This window comes from Lolium rigidum, chromosome 4, assembly GCF_022539505.1.
Source record: "Lolium rigidum isolate FL_2022 chromosome 4, APGP_CSIRO_Lrig_0.1, whole genome shotgun sequence".
In the NCBI taxonomy this organism is placed as follows: Eukaryota; Viridiplantae; Streptophyta; class Magnoliopsida; order Poales; family Poaceae; genus Lolium; species Lolium rigidum.
Genome location: NC_061511.1, coordinates 83,142,802 through 83,166,286, shown reverse-complemented (window position 1 = coordinate 83,166,286; position 23,485 = coordinate 83,142,802). Strand labels below are relative to the sequence as shown.

Below are 23,485 nucleotides of genomic sequence, written 5' to 3'. Positions count from 1 at the left end.
CGAGGAATCTGCGATGCAGCCTAGGCGAGCATAGCCGGAAACTCCCGCCGGGGCTTCCGCCCGAAGAGCTCGCCGCCGGTAGGTGGAGATCTAGTGGAGGTCGTCGCCGCGGAGCGGATCGGAGCGAGATAGCGGAGAGCGGAGGAAGACAGATAATGGGGATGGACACGAACTTCTATTTCGAACGGGAAGAAAAAAGAAAAAGAATAATCACAGTGGACATTGCTTTGGACTGTAGCACCGCTTGCTCCGCACCGCACAATTTTGATCCGACGACGCGGAAGGTGGAGCACGCTGTAAGACACGGGAGAGCCCAGTTACGGAATAGATTTTGCGCGATTTTATTGTATTTTATTGTGTTGTTAGTACAACAGTGTACAAGCTTAAGAGTTGAACGTTGTGAAGTGAAGTGTGTATTAAGCAAACGCTGCACTGATCTTAATACAGACAGTAGATCAGATCACACCAACTCAACCTCCCAAAAAGTCTGCTTCTCCTCTCCCAGAATCAACTGTCTTTCGCCCCTTCTAGAACCTTCCAATGCCGCTCCACCACCCCAAGCACCGGCACCACCACGACGAAGACGTCCTCCCCTACCACCGCTCCGACGACGAGGCCAAGCCGCGCCGCCCGTACGCCCCCTCCAGCTTCCCCTCGCCGGCCTCCCCCGCTTCCCCTCACCGCCTTCTCCTCCTCTTCGCCGTCGTGTGCCTCCTCCTCGCCGTCGCCTCCCTCTCCTTCGCCGTGTCAGTTAGCCTCCGCCCTGCGCCACTCCAGCCGCCCCCCGCCTCCGTAGCCTTCCGCTGCGGCCGCGTGGAGGACTCCCTACGCTCCTTCCTCGCCTCCTCCCGGAACTACTCCGCCGCCGACAGGGAGAAGGTGCTCGCCGTCGTCGGGGTCCACACCGAGCTCGGATCCGCCGACCGCCGCGCCGCGTTACGAGCCACCTGGTTCCCGCCCAACCCTGAAGGCATCGTAAGGTTTCATATGATTCTCCATTCATTCGACTTGGATCTGGTCGGATTAGTTTGCTGCTACTCTTGTTATGCTTCACATATAAGCTTCTAGCATTATGTGTAGCTTATACCGCCATGGGGATCTATTAAGACGATGCTTGTAGTTGCTGTTACCTGCCTGCATTGCTCTAATGAAGCTTCGAGTAATGCCAGATCTGTTTGAATCACTAATGATTCCTGCACTCAGTACTCTAGGCTGTACTTAATAACTAGTAATTTGAGGTTATTTTGTGACTGGCTTGTTGTGATTGTGAATTTTATGGTTTAATAGTAGGTCTGGTTGGGATGGTTCATTTTGCAGTTTTGCTTTGGCATGGCGATTAGGCATACACTAATAAGTGAGTTTTTCTCGCATTATAGGAAATAGCAGCATCACAAGATTAGCACATAAAAATAGAGGAGTTTTTTTTCCTGTCAGTGGTTACTAACCTGACGTACATTACATGTGAGTACGTGACCAAATGAGGAGATGTGGAAACTCCAATACAGTACCAATTTGCAATTCCATTTTCTAGATTATGCAACAGAGTATGTTTGTAAGCTATGGTTGGAACATTGTATATTAAAATAAGCATATCTCAAAATAAGGGTGAAATGTGGACACACATCACAAACTGCTGCATATTAAAACTTCCTTGAAATTGATAACGGTTGTACACCAAGTCTCAAAAGCTCAACGATTAAAGTAAAAGGTAGTCACTAACGCGCAATGCCACCTCATTATGCGATGTCCAAAGAGAAAATACAGGTGCACCGATAATATAGCAGGCTCTCCAAAATGTAAAATACAATGCCACTAATATTCACCATTAGCTCAGTTTTCCACTAACTGGCCCGCTTACTGTAGATTGTACAAATGCTCATGTTGCAGTATTCAGAGGGCAGTGCGATCTGGTTCGTACAAAGTGTTTTCCTCTGACCAAGTAAAAACAAATGCAATTGATTGTTCTGTGACCAAGCAATATACTCCATTTGTAGAGGACACAAGTTAACAAACTTATTCATTGCTTTAGAATAATAGCAGGAACAGAGGCTAAATGGATTTATTTTTTCAAGATCTGCTCACATTCTTTGCTATCTTGTTTTAGATGCCTTATGGATATATTTGTGGTTTTATCGACTTCATGATAACTTTCAGATTTTAGAGAGTGCCTTCATTTTGTGAGACTATTTATTTCTTTCTCATGCAACTATACTTTAATTTATCCGTAATCGCATTGGCATGCATTACCAGAAAGGGATTTAAACTATAGTTGGACATGAGATATAACTGAATATTAACTATAATCTGTTGCGAGCAGGGCTCAGTATGCTTCTTTCATAACATCACTTTTGCTATTTAATTTCTAGCTTATCAGATATGACCTCCTTATGTAAAATGGTTAGCTACTTTACGTTAAGCACGCTAACTATTAGCGGGAGTTGAAAAAGGGCCATCTCTAATTTAATCGTCTTAACGGTTGCTGAGGGCGTATTTCCCCCCTATTTTCAACACTTCAGTAGTAAAGAATTCATTACTCATTTTTATGCTCACTGGCCCTCCCATCGATTCTGCAGTTTGGAACATGGATTTGGTTTATCATTTAGGTTTGTCATTGGAAGGACAAAGGACAAAGAAAAAATGGCAGATCTTCAGAAAGAGGTAGATCTGTATCATGACTTTTTGTTTATTGATGCTGAAGAGGGTACGAAGCCCCCACAGAAGATGTAAGCTGTTCTCTGTACCCTTGTATTTCTACCTGTAAACTTGCATCTGACTAATCTTGTTTACCCCTTTTGTTGGCCATGCAATAGGTTAGCATATTTCAAAGCAGCTTATGAGATGTTCGATGCAGAATTCTATGTCAAAGCTGATGACACGATCTATCTGCGCCCAGGTAAAGGTTGTGTTTACAATTTACCAAAACTGTTGCCTAGATAATAGTTAGATCTGTTGTATATTATTCTTGTCACATTTCTGTGACAGATAGACTTGCTGCTCTCCTGGCAAAGGATAGGCCTCATCACCGGACTTACGTTGGTTGCATGAAGAAGGGACCAGTTGTCAATGATCCAAATATGAAATGGTTAGTTGAAACATAAATTGGTTCTAACTTAATTTATATTTACATATATGACATACTTTTCTTTTGAAGTTACTGAATTTTCCATGTGCAAGTTGTACCTCTATCTTGTTCAGTGATCATGTTATTATTTCATGATAGGTATGAAAGTTCATGGGGATTATTAGGTAATGAGTACTTCTCGCACGCATCTGGCGCACTGTATGCTCTTTCTTCGCAAGTGGTGGGAGCTCTAGCTACTGCAAAGAATGATAGGTTAGTAGTTTATCTTTCTGTTTTCTTTCCATACAGTGAAAGCTCTAGGAGAATATAGTTTGCCTTTCTTCATCAACCAAGATATTAAGATAAATACAAATGCAAATGCTGCATACCTGCAAGAAACATCGTTTAATATCTTTAGTGGTGAGTTATTTATGTTTTTAGCCGAATCCCGACGTGGTGCAGCAGATCTAAAGTAAACTGTGCCACAATACGAAAATATAAAAAATGTGAATTTCTCGTGATTATGTTGCCTAAACTTTGCAATGGAACTCAAAATATGCACTCAGCCAAACATGTTACATGAACCCTATGAAATCTATCATGCACAAAAACAACCGGTTATAGCTTTGTCGGCTTATTCATTATTGTCAGCTAATTGTCCCTAATTTTTAAAATTGAGTACTAATTTTTACCTGATCAGAAAGCTGTAGATAAGGATATCATAAATGGTATATGCATAGCTATGAGCCCAAATAACCCCATTCTGCACAGAAGATTTACCAAGTCACATGCACATATACTGCTAAGGTGGAAGGTAGAAGAACGTGCCAACACAACCAACCTAGTCCCTCCGTTCCAAAGTACATGACCCTTTAGATATGGATACAGTCTTGAAGATTCAGCTTTAATTGCTTTTTTTTGTATTTATATTTTAGTAATAAATTGTATTTGTTAAACCATTTCATGACAAATCTGATAGACTTTTGTGGATAAATATTATAAATATTTGGTGTTGATTAGTTCCAAAGGTATTTTATAGCAATATGTGTATGTAAAGATATGGGGCACATGGGTTTGTCATATAAAAGAATTGGAACATGCACATATCCATTGGTATAGTATTTGTAGAAATTTCGTGACTTCTGTTAGTAGATTGTACATAGTATATGCCCCCTACCTTGGTACTTCACAATGACAAGACAGGTAGATCTAGTATAGTGGAACAACGTTATTTGTCAATGGTAGCCTTTACACACGCTAATGGGATTTTGTTGATTTACTAATTATTATCAATGCACAGTGGTAAGTAGTTTATTAATCTTATCGTCTAGCTTTGTACATTATGCTAGTATAGCTCTAAATTTTTACTATGCATGATGGACATAGGCATGGCCTTATTGATCCTCTACTAATATTTTTTATGTCAATGATAATTAGAATGATTACATATTAAGTACTGCTAAGTGCTTACAATCAACTAAATCGTGATTTTGAGTTCCAGTGAAGCATTCAAGGCTTAAGGCCTATTACACAAGTTAGTTGTGTCATGGACATACTGCGAATCTGAAAGGATGGTCATTGAACATAAGAGATAGATCGAAGGTGCAAAATCTTGCAGGGAAAAACCAAATTGAGCACAGAGGTGAAGAAACACTTTTGTAGGAGAGTTGGAAGGAGGCCATTTTTCAACGAGTCACCATCTCAGGCAGGTGCTGCACTGCTGGCGTGCTGCTAGACAAAGGCATAGACATAAGGGTGGAAATAACCCCATGTTGGAGAAGTAAACAAATCAACTCCTGCTTGGCACAAGAACCGCTGGCCTGACCATCCTGCTATCAGAACTAAGATAACATACTTGTACTATAACTCCAAACAATGTAACAAATATTCACGCGTAAAGAATTGTTGAATTTTGAAAATATGCTGTCCTCAAATGGAAAGTTCCTACATGCCTTCCTCTTTTACCTGGATATGAACTTATATAAACTAAACATTCATGGGAATATAGAGTACAAACAGGAACGCTAAATAGATATCGAGACTTGGCGCAAGGGTAGCCGAATGTTGCCTTCAAGCAAAGACCTAAAATGTGCACACAAAACCAATGAAACCAAAAGCCCCAGAGGGTGCCCTCCGCATGACACCGTCATGCAGGGAAGGGGCAGTCACTCTGTGGAGGGCACCTGTCTCTAGTATACCTTAATTATTTTCTTCTGGTGTCTTTTTGGTATGGGGTGCTCTCCGCATGACACACGTCATGCAGGGAAGGGACAGTCACTCTGTGGAGGGGACCTGCCTCTAGTATCCCTTAATTATTTTCTTCTGCTGTCTTTTTGGTATGTTTATGTTTGCATGTTCACGTAGTCGCTATTTTTTTCTTTCTGCATTTCCCAGTTTAAGGATGTTCGATTATGAGGATGTTACCATTGGCTCATGGATGCTCGCCATGAATGTAAATCATGAAGACAACCGTGCAATGTGTGATTCCGCATGTACTCCCACCTCCATTGCTGTATGGGACAGCAAGCCATGTTCAGGTATGCACCTGGTATACTCATCTCAAAATATTATTTTGGAGAGAACAGCCATAGTGCCAGTTACATCATTATCCCTCATCAGTATTTATAGTTATATCTAGATGCATCAGCTGTTCTTTTACAGTACTGTTATGGCATAATGTTTCTCATATGTCAAGCCTACCACTATAAATCAAGCTCTAACTATGCAATACAAATAGTCTTTGACCATATGGCACGCCTTTTCCGTGGCTTGAGCCCATGCATGGAAATCCAACACATGTTCAAAGTTGCCCTTATTGTTTACAGGTCCCTGTAACCCCATTGAGAAAATAAAGGGGCTGCACAATACAACTTTGTGTTCAAAAAGCCCTACATTACCACCTGATGTGGAGGAGGAAGAGTAGACTAGTGAACTGGTACATTTTTGGCCCATGAACGGGCTATTGTGTGGATGCCGATTTCTCTCGTTGGGAAATTAGATTCATCATCCCCTGCTGTTATACTGTTGTATCTATCACCGACCTTGTTCCGATGCCGGTATTGTTGTTGCCTGTGGCTGCTGGAGGATGCCTGCTGAAGATACCGCCACAAGAACAGTGCCATTCTGAATTCCAAGTGTATACCCACTACTACTGATCAATGCAAGCAAGCAACGTTCATATTAGGTTCAGATATATTGATACACTGTCATATGATAGATGGATTGATTTGTTCATTCATGTCGATGTATACGCCAATCGTGATCGTGAGTCATTACCTATAGTTGATGTCAACCGATGTAAATACACTACTGTGGTCTTTTGTTATGTACTATTGCTTGGGTACCTGACAGCACAATCAAGGTTAGTTGGAATCATCTGATTCGGGTTGTGATGTATCATCGTAGCCCCATTTTGTGGCTATTTCAGTTACGCTCGTTTCTTAGGAACCAAGGTACCTGGCAGCATTGCGCACCAGATGGAGCTTTATTTCTTCTACCTATTTCTGTTCTCCCTGCTACTCTTGATTGTCATGATGCCCTTTCCATTTTGAACGACAGTGGTACGCGTGTTTGGTTTTTGTTGAGGCTGAAGCCAAAATACATCGAACATTCAATACGTGTGAATCACCAGATTGCTGGTGCAGGTGAGCCCACCCTGGAACTGAAATGACGAAGAGGCTTCTCGTTTGGACTTCAGGACTTGGGACAAACAACGGTCCAAAGCCGTGTCCTATGATGCCTCCGGCACCACGCGTGCGCTGACAATCAACAGCACCGACGCGGCGGTGTCGCCCGCCGACCGCCACGGCATCGCTATCAATTGCGCATTGAACTGGGAAACACCAGGCTCGTGGATTTCACCTCCGCCTTTGTTTTCTACTATAACCTAAATTAAGACGTTGCTTCTGAAGTTCTAAAACTTATAAGGGAAACCACCACAAATACATTTTGGCTCGTAGGTGCACCCACTGCTTAAAAATATATTTTAAAATATTAAAAAATGTGAATAATTTTTTTAGGTATACACCCGGACATTACACATAGTCTCGTGGAAAATTTGAAATTTTTTGTGACTTGTCTAAAAGGATAATTTTTGGTGCTCCAAAATAGCTTCGCAAGAGTTTTTTTATGTTCTTTTACACATCCCACAAAAATGTCTTTTCCTTACAAAATTTTGTATGCGAACATGCATGTCTGGGGACATACATCTGAGGATTTTTTTCTTCAGAACTTCTGAACATTTTAAAATACATTTAGAATGTATTTTTCATAATAGGTGCATTTGGACATACTACAAAGCACCATGTCTGAAAACCATGTGGTACCAAAAAAATGTGTTGAACAGTACGAAATGTACAAATATAATAAATATACTACTCCTCCAAAAAAAATTGGGACATTTTAGTTCTAACATTGTCACGTCTCTAAAGTATAGCTATATGACATTATAAAACTTCACTTTGTTATGAAAGTACTTTTTGGGACAAATTTATACAAATGATTTTCATAGATCTAATTGACATATTTTAAAAACATTACTGGTCAAATATTTTAAAGTCTTGACCAAAAGTATGCCCAAAACATCATGCTTTTGTAAACTGGAGTATGAAACAATGGCGTGTTTGGTAGAGTGCACCCAATGTACACCACATACAACTAACATGGCATAAAAAGAACAAGGTACACCATCACAAGCATCAATGAAATCATAACAAAGCATCACAAGTTCACACTAGATCATACACTAAGAGGAGCATGCATGGTCATTACCAAAAGAGGATCACAAGTTCATCCTACAACTACGGTGTCAACCTACCACCACAACAAAAGTGGGTGACATCCTAACACCGCAAGGTCACCATATCCCATGATGGGTTAGTATATACCACATCATCAAAATATACACGCCATCCGAAGTTTTTAAGCCCTAGATACAACCAAAATGTACATCATCATCATGTCATCACCATCACCACCATGCATCCCACCCTATGCCCCAAGGAACACACATGTCTACAAAGTGTAGTCGTAAGTGGCGGTACCATGCAAACAAAGTTGGTGCCCTGGGGTCGCCATGAGTGACTCCTCGGTGAAGCCAACTGATAACCCACAAGTATAGGGGATCGCAGCAGTCTTCGCGGGTAGTAAAACCCAATTTATTGATTCGACACAAGGGGAGGTAAAGAATACTTATAAGCCTTAACAACTGAGTTGTCAATTCAGCTGCACCTGGAAAAGCACTAATAACAGGGGTGATGTGAAAGTAGCAGTAATATGGGAGCAGTAGTAACAGTAACACAGCAGCAGTAACAATAGTATGAGAGCAATGGCACCAGAAAATAGTTGATACTACTTCCAATGTCATGTGGAACAAGTATATGATGATGAAAGATGGACCGGGGTTCCCAGCTATCTACACTAGTGGCAACTCTCCAATAACAAGTGTTGGATGAACAAATTACAGTCGGGCAATTGATAGGATTGAAATAGCATTAAGACAGAATATCAAGATCATTAATCATGTAGGCATGTTTTCCATATATAGTCATACGTGCTCGCAATGAGAAACTTGTACAACATCTTTTGTCCTACCAGCCGGTGGCAGCCGGGCCTCTAGGGAATCTACTTGGAAATTAAGGCACTCCTTTTAATAGAGCACCGGAGCAAAGCATTAACACTCCGTGAAAACATGTGATCCTCATATCTAAGCCTTTCCCTCCAGTTGTCCCAATTTCTGTCACTTTTGGGCCTTTGGTTCCGGACATAGACATGTGCATACAACTTGTAGATACAATCTAAGCAATAAGTATAGAGCTCAAATCTAAGATGATGCCACTCGGGCCCTAGTGACAAGCATTAAACACAACAAGATTGCAGCAACAATAACTTCATAAACTTTGTAGATAGACAATCATAACGTAACAATCCATCGGATCCCGACAAACACAACACCAATTACATCAGATGAATCTCAATCATGTAAGGCAGCTCATGAGATCATTGTATTGAAGTACATGGGGGAGAGAATACCAACTAGTGATACGTCTCCGACGTATCGATAATTTCTTATGTTCCATGCCATATTATTGATGATACCTACATGTTTTATGCACACTTTATGTCATATTCGTGCATTTTCTGGAACTAACCTATTAACAAGATGCCGAAGAGCCGCTTCTGTTGTTCTACGCTGTTTTTGGTTTCAGAAATCCTAGTAACGAAATATTCTCGGAATCGGACGAAATCAAGACCCAGGTTCCTATTTTCACCGGAAGCATCCAGAACACCCGGGAAGGACCAGAGGGGGGCACTGGGCCCCCAGACCATAGGCCGGTGCGGCCCCCCCCCTTGGCCGCGCGGCCCTGTGGTGTGGGGCCCCCGTGCCGCCTCTTGACCTGCCCTTCCGCCTATAAAAAGTCTCCGTGACGAAACCCCCAGCACCGAGAGCCACGATACGGAAAACCTTACTGAGACGCCGCCGCCGCCGATCCCATCTCGGGGGATCCAGGAGATCGCCTCCGGCACCCTGCCGGAGAGGGGAATCATCTCCCGGAGGACTCTACACCGCCATGGTCGCCTCCGGAGTGATGAGTGAGTAGTTCACCCCTGGACTATGGGTTCATAGCAGTAGCTAGATGGTTGTCTTCTCCTCATTGTGCTTCATTGTTGGATCTTGTGAGCTGCCTAACATGATCAAGATCATCTATCCGTAATTCTATATGTTGTGTTTGTCGGGATCCGATGGATAGAGAATACTATGTCATGTTAATTATCAAGTTATTACATATGTGTTGTTTATGATCTTGCATGCTCTCCGTTTCTAGTAGAGGCTCTGGCCAAGTTTTTACTTTTAACTCCAAGAGGGAGTATTTATGCTCGATAGTGGGTTCATGCCTGCATTGACACCTGGGACAGTGACGGAAAGTTCTAAGGTTGTGTTGTGCTGTTGCCACTAGGGATAAAACATTGGCGCTATGTCCGAGGATGTAGTTGTTGATTACATTACGCACCATACTTAATGCAATTGTCTGGTTGTTAGCAACTTAATACTCGGAGGGGTTCGGATGATAACCTCGAAGGTGGACTTTTTAGGCATAGATGCGATTGGATGGCGGTCTATGTACTTTGTCGTAATGCCCAATTAAATCTCACTATACTTATCATGTCATGTATGTGCATTGTTATGCCCTCTCTATTTGTCAATTGCCCGACTGTAATTTGTTCACCCAACATGCCTTTATCTTATGGGAGAGACACCTCTAGTGAACCGTGGACCCCGGTCCATTCTTTAATACTCGAAATACAAATCTGCTCGCAATACTTGTTTTACTTGTTTTCTCTGCAAACAATCATCTTCCACACAATACGGTTAATCCTTTGTTACAGCAAGCCGGTGAGATTGACAACCTCACTCGTTTCGTTGGGGCAAAGTACTTTGGTTGTGTTGTGCGGGTTCCACGTTGGCGCCGGAATCTCCGGTGTTGCGCCGCACTACATCCCGCCGCCATCAACCTTCAACGTGCTTCTTGGCTCCTCCTGGTTCGATAAACCTTGGTTTCTTTCTGAGGGAAAACTTGCTGCTGTGCGCATCATACCTTCCTCTTGGGGTTGCCCAACGAACGTGTGAAATACACGCCATCAAGCTCTTTTTCCGGCGCCGTTGCTCGGGAGATCAAGACACGCTGCAAGGGGAGTCTCCACTTCTCAATCTCTTTACTTTGTTTTTGTCTTGCTTTATTTTATTTACTACTTTGTTTGCTGCATTATATCAAAACACAAAAAAATTAGTTGCTAGTTTTACTTTATTTACTGTCTTGTTTGCTATATCAAAAACACAAAAAAATTTAGTTTACTTGCATTTATTTTATCTAGTTTGCTTTATTTACTACTGCTAAAATGGCCACCCCTGAAAATACTAAGTTGTGTGACTTCACTAGCACAAATAATAATGATTTCTTATGCACACCTATTGCTCCACCTCGCTACTACAGCAGAATTCTTTGAAATTAAACCCGCTTTACTTAATCTTGTCATGAGAGAGCAATTTTCCGGTGTTAGTTCCGATGATGCTGCTGCCCATCTCAATAATTTTGTTGAACTATGTGAAATGCAAAAATATAAAGATGTAGATGGTGACATTATAAAATTAAAATTGTTCCCTTTCTCATTAAGAGGAAGAGCTAAAGATTGGTTGCTATCTCCGCCTAAGAATAGTATTGATTCCTGGACTAAATGCAAGGATGCTTTTATTGGTAGATATTATCCCCCTGCTAAAATTATATCTTTGAGGAGTAGCATAATGAATTTTAAACAATTGGATAATGAACATGTTGCTCAAGCTTGGGAAAGAATGAAATCTCTGGTTAAAAATTGCCCAACCCATGGACCGACTACTTGGATGATCATCCAAACCTTCTATGCAGGACTAAATTTTTCTTCGCGGAATTTATTGGATTCAGCTGCTGGAGGTACCTTTATGTCCATCACTCTTGGTGAAGCAACAAAGCTTCTTGATAATATGATGGTTAATTACTCCGAATGGCACACGGAAAGAGCTCCACAAGGTAAGAAGGTAAATTCTGTTGAAGAATCCTCTTCCTTGAATGATAAGGTTGATGCTATTATGTCTATGCTTGCGAATGATAGGACTAATGTTGATCCTAACAATGTTCCATTAGCTTCATTGGTTGCTCAAGAAGAACATGTTGATGTGAACTTCATTAAAAATAATAATTTCAACAACAATGCTTATCGGAACAATTCTAGTAATAACTATAGGCCATATCCTTATAATAATGGTAACGGTTATGCTAATTCTTATGGGAATTCTTACAACAATAATAGGAATACACCCCCTGGACTTGAAGCCATGCTTAAAGAATTTATTAGTACACAAACCGCCTTTAACAAATCTGTTGAGGAAAAGCTCAATAAAATTGATATTCTTGTTTCTAGAGTTGATAGTCTTGCCTCTGATGTTGACCTTTTGAAATCGAAAGTTATGCCTAATAGGGATATTGAAAATAAAATTGTTACTACAGCAAATGCCATTCAAGTTAGAATTAATGAGAATATAAGATTAATGGCTGAACTCGCGTGCTAGGTGGGATAGAGAAGAAAATGAAAAACTAGCTAAAGAGAAAAATGTAGTTAAAGTTTGGACTATTACCACCACTAGCAATGCTAATGATTCACATGTTGCTGCACCTCCTACTATCAATGGTAAAATAATTGGTGTTAGCAATGCTTCTACTCCTAGTGCAAAGCGCGCAAAATTACTCGAAACCGCTAAAACCGCTGAAACCGCTTGTGATAAAACCGCTGAAATTTTTTCCAACCTTGGGGATGATAATCCCATTGCTTTAGATTGTAATGATTTAGATTTTGATGATTGCCATATCTCTGAAGTTATAAATTTCTTACAAAAACTTGCTAAGAGTCCCAATGCTAGTGCTATAAATTTGGCTTTCACAAAACATATTACAAATGCTCTCATAAAAGCTAGAGAAGAGAAACTAAAACTTGAAACTTCTATTCCTAGAAAGCTAGAGGATGGTTGGGAGCCCATCATTAAAATGAGAATCAAAGATTTTGATTGTAATGCTTTATGTGATCTTGGTGCAAGTATTTCGTTATGCCTAAAAAAGTCTATGATATGCTTGACTTGCCACCATTGAAAAATTGTTATTTGGATGTTAATCTCGCTGATAATGCTAAAAAGAAACCTTTGGGGAAAGTTGATAATGTTCATATTATGGTTAACAATAACCTTGTCCCCGTTGATTTTGTTGTCTTGGATATTGAATGCAATGCATCTTGCCCCATTATATTGGGAAGACCTTTTCTTCGAACCGTTGGTGCTACTATTGATATGAAGGAAGGTAATATTAAATATCAATTTCCTCTCAAGAAAGGTATGGAACACTTCCCTAGAAAGAGAATGAAGGTACCTTATGATTCTATCATTAGAACAAGTTATGATGTTGATGCTTCATCTCTCGATGTTACTTGAGTTACACTTTCTGCGCCTAGCTGAAAGGCGTTAAAGAAAAGCGCTTATGGGAGACAACCCATGTTTTTACTACAGTATTTTGTTTTATATTTGTGTCTTGAAAGTTGTTTACTACTGTAGCAACCTCTCCTTATCTTAGTTTTATGTTTTGTTGTGCCAAGTAAAGTCTTTGATAGAAAAGTAAGTACTAGATTTGGATTACTGCGCAGTTCCAGAATTCTTTGCTGTCACGAATCTGGGTCTATCTCCCTGTAGGTAGCTCAGAAAATTACGCCAATTTACGAGCATGATCCTCAGATATGTACGCAACTTTCATTCAATTTGAGCATTTTCGTTTGAGCAAGTCTGGTGTCCTAATAAAATCCATCTTTACGGACTGTTCTGTTTTGACAGATTCTGTCTTTTATTTCGCATTGCCTCTTTTGCTATGTTGGATGAATTTCTTTGATCCATTAATGTCCAAGTAGCTTTATGCAATGTCCAGAAGTGTTAAGAATGTTTGTGTCACCTCTGAACATGTGAATTTTTATTATGCACTAACCCTCTAATGAGTTGTTTCGAGTTTGGTGTGGAGGAAGTTTTCAAGGATCAAGAGAGGAGTATGATGCAATATGATCAAGGAGAGTGAAAGCTCTAAGCTTGGGGATGCCCCGGTGGTTCACCCCTGCATATATTAAGAAGACTCAAGCGTCTAAGCTTGGGGATGCCCAAGGCATCCCCTTCTTCATCAACAACATTATCAGGTTCCTCCCCTGAAACTATATTTTTATTCGGCCACATCTTATGTACTTTGCTTGGAGCGTCGGTTTGTTTTTGTTTTTTGTTTTGTTTGAATAAAATGGATCCTAGCATTCACTTTATGGGAGAGAGACACGCTCCGCTGTTGCATATGGACAAATATGTCCTTAGGCTCTACTCATAGTATTCATGGCGAAGTTTCTTCTTCGTTAAATTGTTATATGGTTGGAATTGGAAAATGATACATGTAGTAACTCTAAAATGTCTTGGATAATTTGATACTTGGCAATTGTTGTGCTCATGTTTAAGCTCTTGCATCATATACTTTGCACCCATTAATGAAGAAATACTTAGAGCTTGTTAATTTGGTTTGCATATTTGGTTTCTCTAGAGTCTAGATAACATCTAGTATTGAGTTTTGAACAACAAGGAAGACGGTATGGAGTCTTATAATATTTACCATATGTCGTTTATGTGAGTTTTGCTGTACCGTTCATCCTTGTGTTTGTTTCAAATAACCTTGCTAGCCTAAACCTTGTATCGAGAGGGAATACTTCTCATGCATCCAAAATCCTTGAGCCAACCACTATGCCATTTGTGTCCACCATACCTACCTACTACATGGTATTTATCCGCCATTCCAAAGTAAATTGCTTGAGTGCTATGATACGTCTCCGACGTATCGATAATTTCTTATGTTCTATGCCATATTATTGATGATACCTACATGTTTTATGCACACTTTATGTCATATTCGTGCATCTTCTGGAACTAACCTATTAACAAGATGCCGAAGTGCCGCTTGTCGTTTTCTCGCTGTTTTTGGTTTCGTAAATCCTAGTAACGAAATATTCTCTGAATTGGACGAAATCAAAGCCCAGGGGCCTATTTTCTCACGAAGCTTCCGAAGTCCGAAGGAGAGACGAAGAGGGGCCACGGAGGGGCCACACTATAGGCGGCGCGGCCCCCCTTGGCCGCGCGGCCCCGTGGTGTGGGGCCCCCGTGCCGCCTCTTGACCTGCCCTTCCGCCTATAAAAAGTCTCCGTGACGAAACCCCCAGCACCGAGAGCCACGATACGGAAAACCTTACCGAGACGCCGCCGCCGCCGATCCCATCTCGGGGATCCAGAGATCGCTCTCCGCACCCCGCCGGAGAGGGGAATCATCTCCCGGAGGACTCTACACCGCCATGGTCGCCTCCGGAGTGATGAGTGAGTAGTTCACCCCTGGACTATGGGTCCATAGCAGTAGCTAGATGGTTGTCTTCTCCTCATTGTGCTTCATTGTTGGATCTTGTGAGCTGCCTAACATGATCAAGATCGTCTATCTGTAATTCTATATGTTGTGTTTGTCGGGATCCGATGGATAGAGAATACTATGTCATGTTAATTATCAAGTTATTATACATGTGTTGTTTATGATCTTGCATGCTCTCCGTTTCTAGTAGAGGCTCTGGCCAAGTTTTTACTTTTAACTCCAAGAGGGAGTATTTATGCTCGATAGTGGGTTCATGTCTCCGTGAATCTGGGGGAGTGACAGAAACCCCTAAGGTTATGGATGTGCTGTTGCCACTAGGGATAAAACATTGATGCTATGTTCGAGGATGTAGTTATTGATTACATTACGCACCATACTTAATGCAATTGTCTGTTGCTTTGCAACTTAATACCGGAGGGGGTTCGGACGATAACCCGAAGGTGGACTTTTTAGGCATAGATGCAGCTTGGATGGCGGTCTATGTACTTTGTCGTAATGCCCAATTAAATCTCACTATACTTATCATGTCATGTATGTGCATTGTTATGCCCTCTCTATTTGTCAATTGCCCGACCGTAATTTGTTCACCCAACATGCTTTTATCTTATGGGAGAGACACCTCTAGTGAACCGTGGACCCCGGTCCATTCTTTAATACCGAAATACAAATCTGCTGCAATACTTGTTTTACTGTTTTCTCTGCAAACAATCATCTTCCACACAATACGGTTAATCCTTTGTTACAGCAAGCCGGTGAGATTGACAACCTCACTCTTTCGTTGGGGCAAAGTACTTTGGTTGTGTTGTGCAGGTTCCACGTTGGCGCCGGAATCTCTGGTGTTGCACCGCACTACATCCCGCCGCCATCAACCTTCAACGTGCTTCTTGGCTCCTACTGGTTCGATTAAACCTTGGTTTCTTACTGAGGGAAACTTGCCGCTGTGCGCATCACACCTTCCTCTTGGGGTTCCCAACGGACGTGTCAACTACACGCATCAAGCAAATTTCCGGCGCCGTTGCCGGGGAGATCAAGACACGCTGCAAGGGGAGTCTCCACTTCCCAATCTCTTTACTTTGTTTTTGTCTTGCTTTATTTTATTTACTACTTTGTTTGCTGCATTATATCAAAACACAAAAAAATTAGTTGCTAGTTTTACTTTATTTACCGTCTTGTTTGCTATATCAAAAACACAAAAAAATTAGTTTACTTGCATTTACTTTATCTAGTTTGCTTTATTTACTATTGCTAAAATGGCCAACCCTGAAAATACTAAGTTGTGTGACTTCACTAGCACAAATAATAATGATTTCTTATGCACACCTATTGCTCCACCTCGCTACTACAGCATGAATTCTTTGAAATTAAACATGCTCTACTTAATCTTGTTATGCGAGAGCAATTTTCTGGTGTTAGTTCTGATGATGCTGCTGCCCATCTCAATAACTTTGTTGAACTATGTGAAATGCAAAAATATAAAGATGTAGATGGTGACATTATAAAATTAAAATTGTTTCCTTTCTCATTAAGAGGAAGAGCTAAAGATTGGTTGCTATCTCTCGCCTAAGAATAGTATTGATTCATGGACTAAATGCAAGGATGCTTTTATTGGTAGATATTATCCCCCTGCTAAAATTATATCTTTGAGGAGTAGCATAATGAATTTTAAACAATTGGATAATGAACATGTTGCTCAAGCTTGGGAAAGAATGAAATCTCTCGGTTAAAAATTGCCCAACCCATGGACTCGACTACTTGGATGATCATCCAAACCTTCTATGCAGGACTAAATTTTTCTTCGCGGAATTTATTGGATTCAGCTGCTGGAGGTACCTTTATGTCCATCACTCTTGGTGAAGCAACAAAGCTTCTTGATAATATGATGGTTAATTACTCTGAATGGCACACGGAAAGAGCTCCACAAGGTAAGAAGGTAAATTCCGTTGAAGAATCCTCTTCCTTGAATGATAAAGTTGATGCTATTATGTCTATGCTTGCGAATGATAGGACTAATGTTGATCCTAATAATGTTCCATTAGCTTCATTGGTTGCCCAAGAAGAACATGTTGATGTAAACTTCATTAAAAATAATAATTTCAACAACAATGCTTATCTGAACAATTCTAGTAATAACTATAGGCCATATCCTTATAATAATGGTAACGGTTATGCTAATTCTTATGGGAATTCTTACAACAATAATAGGAATACACCCCTGGACTTGAAGCCATGCTTAAAGAATTTATTAGTACACAAACTGCCTTTAACAAATCTGTTGAGGAAAAGCTCAATAAAATTGATATTCTTGTTTCTAGAGTTGATAGTCTTGCCTCTCATGTTGATCTTTTGAAATCGAAAGTTATGCCTAATAGGGATATTGAAAATAAAATTGTTACTACAGCAAATGCCATCCAAGTTAGAATTAATGAGAATATAAGATTAATGGCTGAACTGCGTGCTAGGTGGGATAGAGAAGAAAATGAAAAACTAGCTAAAAAAGAAAATGTAGCTAAAGTTTGGACTATTACCACCACTAGCAATGCTAATGATTCATATGTTGCTGCACCTCCTACTATCAATGGTAAAATAATTGGTGTTGGCAATGCTTCTACTCCTAGTGCAAAGCGCGCAAAATTACCTGAAACTTCTAAAACTGCTGAAACTGCCTGTGATAAAACTGCTGAAATTTTTTCCAACCTTGGGGATGATAATCCCATTGCTTTAGATTGTAATGATTTAGATTTTGATGATTGCCATATCTCTGAAGTTATAAAGTTCTTGCAAAAACTTGCTAAGAGTCCCAATGCTAGCACTATAAATTTGGCTTTCACAAAACATATTACAAATGCTCTCATAAAAGCTAGAGAAGAGAAACTAAAACTTGAAACTTCTATTCCTAGAAAGCTAGAGGATGGTTGGGAGCCCATCATTAAAATGAGAATCAAATATTTTGATTGTAATGCTTTATGTGATCTTGGTGCAAGTATTTCTGTTATGCCTAAAAAAGTCTATGATATGCTTGACTTGCCACCATTGAAGAATTGTTACTTGGATGTTAATCTCGCTGATAATGCTAAAAAGAAACCTTTGGGGAAAGTTGATAATGTTCATATTATGGTTAACAATAACCTTGTCCCCGTTGATTTTGTTGTCTTGGATATTGAATGCAATGCATCTTGCCCCATTATATTGGGAAGACCTTTTCTTCGAACCGTTGGTGCTACTATTGATATGAAGGAAGGTAATATTAAATATCAATTTCCTCTCAAGAAAGGTATGGAACACTTCCCTAGAAAGAGAATGAAGGTACCTTATGATTCTATCATTAGAACAAATTATGATGTTGATGCTTCATCCTTCGATGTTACTTGAGATACACTTTCGCGCCTAGCCGAAAGGCGTTAAAGAAAAGCGCTTATGGGAGACAACCCATGTTTTTACTCCAGTATTTTTGTTTTATATTTGTGTCTTGGAAGTTGTTTACTACTGTAGCAACCTCTCCTTATCTTAGTTTTATGTTTTGTTGTGCCAAGTAAAGTCTTTGATAGAAAAGTAAGTACTAGATTTGGATTACTGCGCAGTTCCAGCATTTCTTTGCTGTCACGAATCTGGGTCTATCTCCCTGTAGGTAGCTCAGAAAATTACGCCAATTTACGAGCATGATCCTCAGATATGTACGCAACTTTCATTCAATTTGAGCATTTTCGTTTGAGCAAGTCTGGTGGCCTAATAAAATCCATCTTTACGGACTGTTCTGTTTTGACAGATTCTGTCTTTTATTTCGCATTGCCTCTTTTGCTATGTTGGATGAATTTCTTTGATCCATTAATGTCCAAGTAGCTTTATGCAATGTCCAGAAGTGTTAAGAATGATTGTGTCACCTCTGAACATGTGAATTTTTATTATGCACTAACCCTCTAATGAGTTGTTTCGAGTTTGGTGTGGAGGAAGTTTTCAAGGATCAAGAGAGGAGTATGATGCAACATGATCAAGGAGAGTGAAAGCTTCTAAGCTTGGGGATGCCCCGGTGGTTCACCCCTGCATATATTAAGAAGACTCAAGCGTCTAAGCTTGGGGATGCCCAAGGCATCCCCTTCTTCATCGACAACATTATCGGGTTCCTCCCCGAAACTATATTTTTATTCCGTCACATCTTATGTACTTTGCTTGGAGCGTCGGTTTGTTTTTGTTTTTTGTTTTGTTTGAATAAAATGGATCCTAGCATTCACTTTATGGGAGAGAGACACGCTCCGCTGTTGCATATGGACAAATATTTCCTTAGGCTCTACTCATAGTATTCATGGCGAAGTTTCTTCTTCGTTAAATTGTTATATGGTTGGAATTGGAAAATGATACATGTAGTAACTCTAAAATGTCTTGGATAATTTGATACTTGGCAATTGTTGTGCTCATGTTTAAGCTCTTGCATCATATACTTTGCACCCATTAATGAAGAAATACTTAGAGCTTGTTAATTTGGTTTGCATATTTGGTTTCTCTAGAGTCTAGATAACATCTAGTATTGAGTTTTGAACAACAAGGAAGACGGTATGGAGTCTTATAATGTTTACCATATGTATTTTATGTGAGTTTTGCTGTACCGTTCATCCTTGTGTTTGTTTCAAACAACCTTGCTAGCCTAAACCTTGTATCGAGAGGGAATACTTCTCATGCATCCAAAATCCTTGAGCCAACCACTATGCCATTTGTGTCCACCATACCTACCTACTACATGGTATTTATCCGCCATTCCAAAGTAAATTGCTTGAGTGCTACCTTTAAAATTCCATCATTCACCTTTGCAATATATAGCTCATGGGACAAATAGCTTAAAAACTATTGTAGTATTGAATATGTACTTATGCACTTTATCTCTTATTAAGTTGCTTGTTGAGCGATAACCATGTTTCTGGGGACGCCATCAACTATTCTTTGTTGGATATCATGTGAGTTGCTATGCATGTCCGTCTTGTCTCGAAGCAAGAGAGATCTACCACCTTCATGGTTGGAGCATGCATATTGTTAGAGAAGAACTTTGGGCCGCTAACTAAAGCCATGATTCATGGTGGAAGTTTCAGTCTTGGACATATATCCTCAATCTCATATGAGAATAATAATTGTTGCCACATGCTTATGCATTAAAGAGGAGTCCATTATCTCGTTGTCCATGTTGTCCCGTATGGATGTCTAAGTTGAGAATAATCAAAAGCGAGAAATCCAAAATGCGAGCTTTCTCCTTAGACCTTTGTACAGAGCGGCATGGAGGTACCCCATTGTGACACTTGGTCAAAACATGTGCATTGCAAAGATCCGGTAGTCCAAGTTAATTAGGACAAGGTGCGGGCACTATTAGTATACTATGCATGAGACTTGCAACTTGTAAGATATAATGTACATAACTCATATGCTTTATTACTACCGTTGACAAAATTGTTTCATGTTTTCAAAATAAAAGCTCTAGCACAAATATAGCAATCGATGCTTTCCTCTTTGAAGGACCATTCTCTTTACTTTTATGTTGAGTCAGCTCACCTATTTCTCTCCACCTCAAGAAGCAAACACTTGTGTGAACCGTGCATTGATTCCTACATATTTGCATATTGTACTTGTTATATTACTCTATGTTGACAATTATCCATGAGATATACATGTTACAAGTTGAAAGCAACCGCTGAAACTTAATCTTCCTTTGTGTTGCTTCAATACCTTTACTTTGATTTATTGCTTTATGAGTTAACTCTTATGCAAGACTTATTAATACTTGTCTTGAAGTACTATTCATGAAAAGTCTTTGCTATATGATTCACCTGTTTACTCATGTCATCACCATTGTTATGATCGCTGCATCCACTACATATGTTTACAAATAGTATGATCAAGGTTATGATGGCATATCACTTCAGAAATTATCTTTGTTATCGTTTTACCTCGCTCGGGACGAGCAGTAACTAAGCTTGGGGATGCTTGATACGTCTCCGACGTATCGATAATTTCTTATGTTCTATGCCATATTATTGATGATACCTACATGTTTTATGCACACTTTATGTCATATTCGTGCATTTTCTCGGAACTAACCTATTAACAAGATGCCGAAGTGCCGCTTGTTGTTTTCTCGTCGTTTTTGGTTTCGTAAATCCTAGTAACGAAATATTCTCGGAATTGGACGAAATCAAAGCCCAGGGGCCTATTTTCTCACGAAGCTTCCGAAGTCCGAAGGAGAGACGAAGAGGGGCCACGGAGGGGCCACACTATAGGGCGGCGCGGCCCCCCTTGGCCGCGCGGCCCCGTGGTGTGGGGCCCCCGTGCCGCCTCTTGACCTGCCCTTCCGCCTATAAAAAGTCTCCGTGACGAAACCCCCAGCACCGAGAGCCACGATACGGAAAACCCTACCGAGACGCCGCCGCCGCCGATCCCATCTCGGGGATCCAGAGATCGCTCTCCGCACCCCGCCGGAGAGGGGAATCATCTCCCGGAGGACTCTACACCGCCATGGTCGCCTCCGGAGTGATGAGTGAGTAGTTCACCCCTCGGACTATGGGTCCATAGCAGTAGCTAGATGGTTGTCTTCTCCTCATTGTGCTTCATTGTTGGATCTTGTGAGCTGCCTAACATGATCAAGATCATCTATCTCGTAATTCTATATGTTGTGTTTGTCGAGATCCGATGGATAGAGAATACTATGTCATGTTAATTATCAAGTTATTATACATGTGTTGTTTATGATCTTGCATGCTCTCCGTTTCTAGTAGAGGCTCGGCCAAGTTTTTACTTTTAACTCCAAGAGGGAGTATTTATGCTCGATAGTGGGTTCATGTCTCCGTGAATCTGGGGAGTGACGAAACCCCTAAGGTTATGGATGTGTCGTTGCCACTAGGGATAAAACATTGATGCTATGTTCGAGGATGTAGTTATTGATTACATTACGCACCATACTTAATGCAATTGTCCGTTGCTTTGCAACTTAATACCGGAGGGGGTTCGGACGATAACCCGAAGGTGGACTTTTTAGGCATAGATGCGATTGGATGGCGGTCTATGTACTTTGTCGTAATGCCCAATTAAATCTCACTATACTTATCATGTCATGTATGTGCATTGTTATGCCCTCTCTATTTGTCAATTGCCCGACCGTAATTTGTTCACCCAACATGCTTTTATCTTATGGGAGAGACACCTCTAGTGAACTCGTGGACCCCGGTCCATTCTTTAATACCGAAATACAAATCTGCCGCAATACTTGTTTTATCGTTTTCTCTGCAAACAATCATCTTCCACACAATACGGTTAATCCTTTGTTACAGCGAAGCCGGTGAGATTGACAACCTCACTCGTTTCGTTGGGGCAAAGTACTTTGGTTGTGTTGTGCAGGTTCCACGTTGGCGCCGGAATCTTCCGGTGTTGCGCCGCACTACATCCCGCCGCCATCAACCTTCAACGTGCTTCTTGGCTCCTACTGGTTCGATTAAACCTTGGTTTCTTACTGAGGGAAACTTGCCGCTGTGCGCATCACACCTTCCTCTTGGGGTTCCCAACGGACGTGTCAACTACACGCATCATGCTACCTTTAAAATTCCATCACTCACCTTTGCAATATATAGCTCATGGGACAAATAGCTTAAAAACTATTGTGGTAATGAATATGTACTTATGCACTTTATCTCTTATTAAGTTGCTTGTTGTGCGATAACCATGTTTCTGGGGACGCCATCAACTATTCTTTGTTGAATATCATGTGAGTTGCTATGCATGTCCGTCTTGTCTGAAGTAAGAGAGATCTACCACCTTAATGGTTGGAGCATGCATATTGTTAGAGAAGAACATTGGGCCGCTAACTAAAGCCATGATTCATGGTGGAAGTTTCAGTTTTGGACATATATCCTCAATCTCATATGAGAATAATAATTGTTGCCACATGCTTATGCATTAAAGAGGAGTCCATTATCTCGTTGTCCATGTTGTCCCGGTATGGATGTCTAAGTTGAGAATAATCAAAAGCGAGAAATCCAAAATGCGAGCTTTCTCCTTAGACCTTTGTACAGAGCGGCATGGAGGTACCCCATTGTGACACTTGGTCAAAACATGTGCATTGCAAAGATCCGGTAGTCCAAGTTAATTAGGACAAGGTGCGGGCACTATTAGTATACTATGCATGAGACTTGCAACTTGAAAGATATAATGTACATAACTCATATGCTTTATTACTACCGTTGACAAAATTGTTTCATGTTTTCAAAATAAAAGCTCTAGCATAAATATAGCAATCGATGCTTTCCTCTTTGAAGGACCATTCTCTTTACTTTTATGTTGAGTCAGTTCACCTATCTCTCTCCACCTCAAGAAGCAAACACTTGTGTGAACAGTGCATTGATTCTTACATACTTGCATATTGTACTTGTTATATTACTCTATGTTGACAA

The 23,485-nt window shown here is 40.6% G+C and overlaps 1 protein-coding gene across 1 annotated transcript; it reads left to right on the top strand.

The window, feature by feature from the left end:
• Positions 1–464: 464 nt before the first annotated feature.
• On the top strand, positions 465–6,475 carry LOC124708551 (probable beta-1,3-galactosyltransferase 12). The gene is made up of 7 exons (XM_047240231.1): positions 465–980; positions 2,574–2,723; positions 2,811–2,893; positions 2,983–3,082; positions 3,221–3,334; positions 5,456–5,598; positions 5,887–6,475. Exons 1-7 carry the CDS (start codon positions 541–543, stop codon positions 5,982–5,984), a joined length of 1,128 nt encoding a protein of 375 aa, XP_047096187.1. The 5' UTR covers positions 465–540; the 3' UTR covers positions 5,985–6,475.
• Positions 6,476–23,485: the final 17,010 nt, after the last annotated feature.

Coding starts and splice junctions, on each gene's coding strand:
- LOC124708551 (XM_047240231.1), top strand. CDS start 541: ATGCCGCTCCACCACCCCAAGCACCGGCACCACCACGACGAAGACGTC. Junction 2,724..2,810: donor ACGAAGCCCCCACAGAAGAT/GTAAGCTGTTCT, acceptor GCCATGCAATAG/GTTAGCATATTTCAAAGCAG. Junction 2,894..2,982: donor CACGATCTATCTGCGCCCAG/GTAAAGGTTGTG, acceptor TTTCTGTGACAG/ATAGACTTGCTGCTCTCCTG.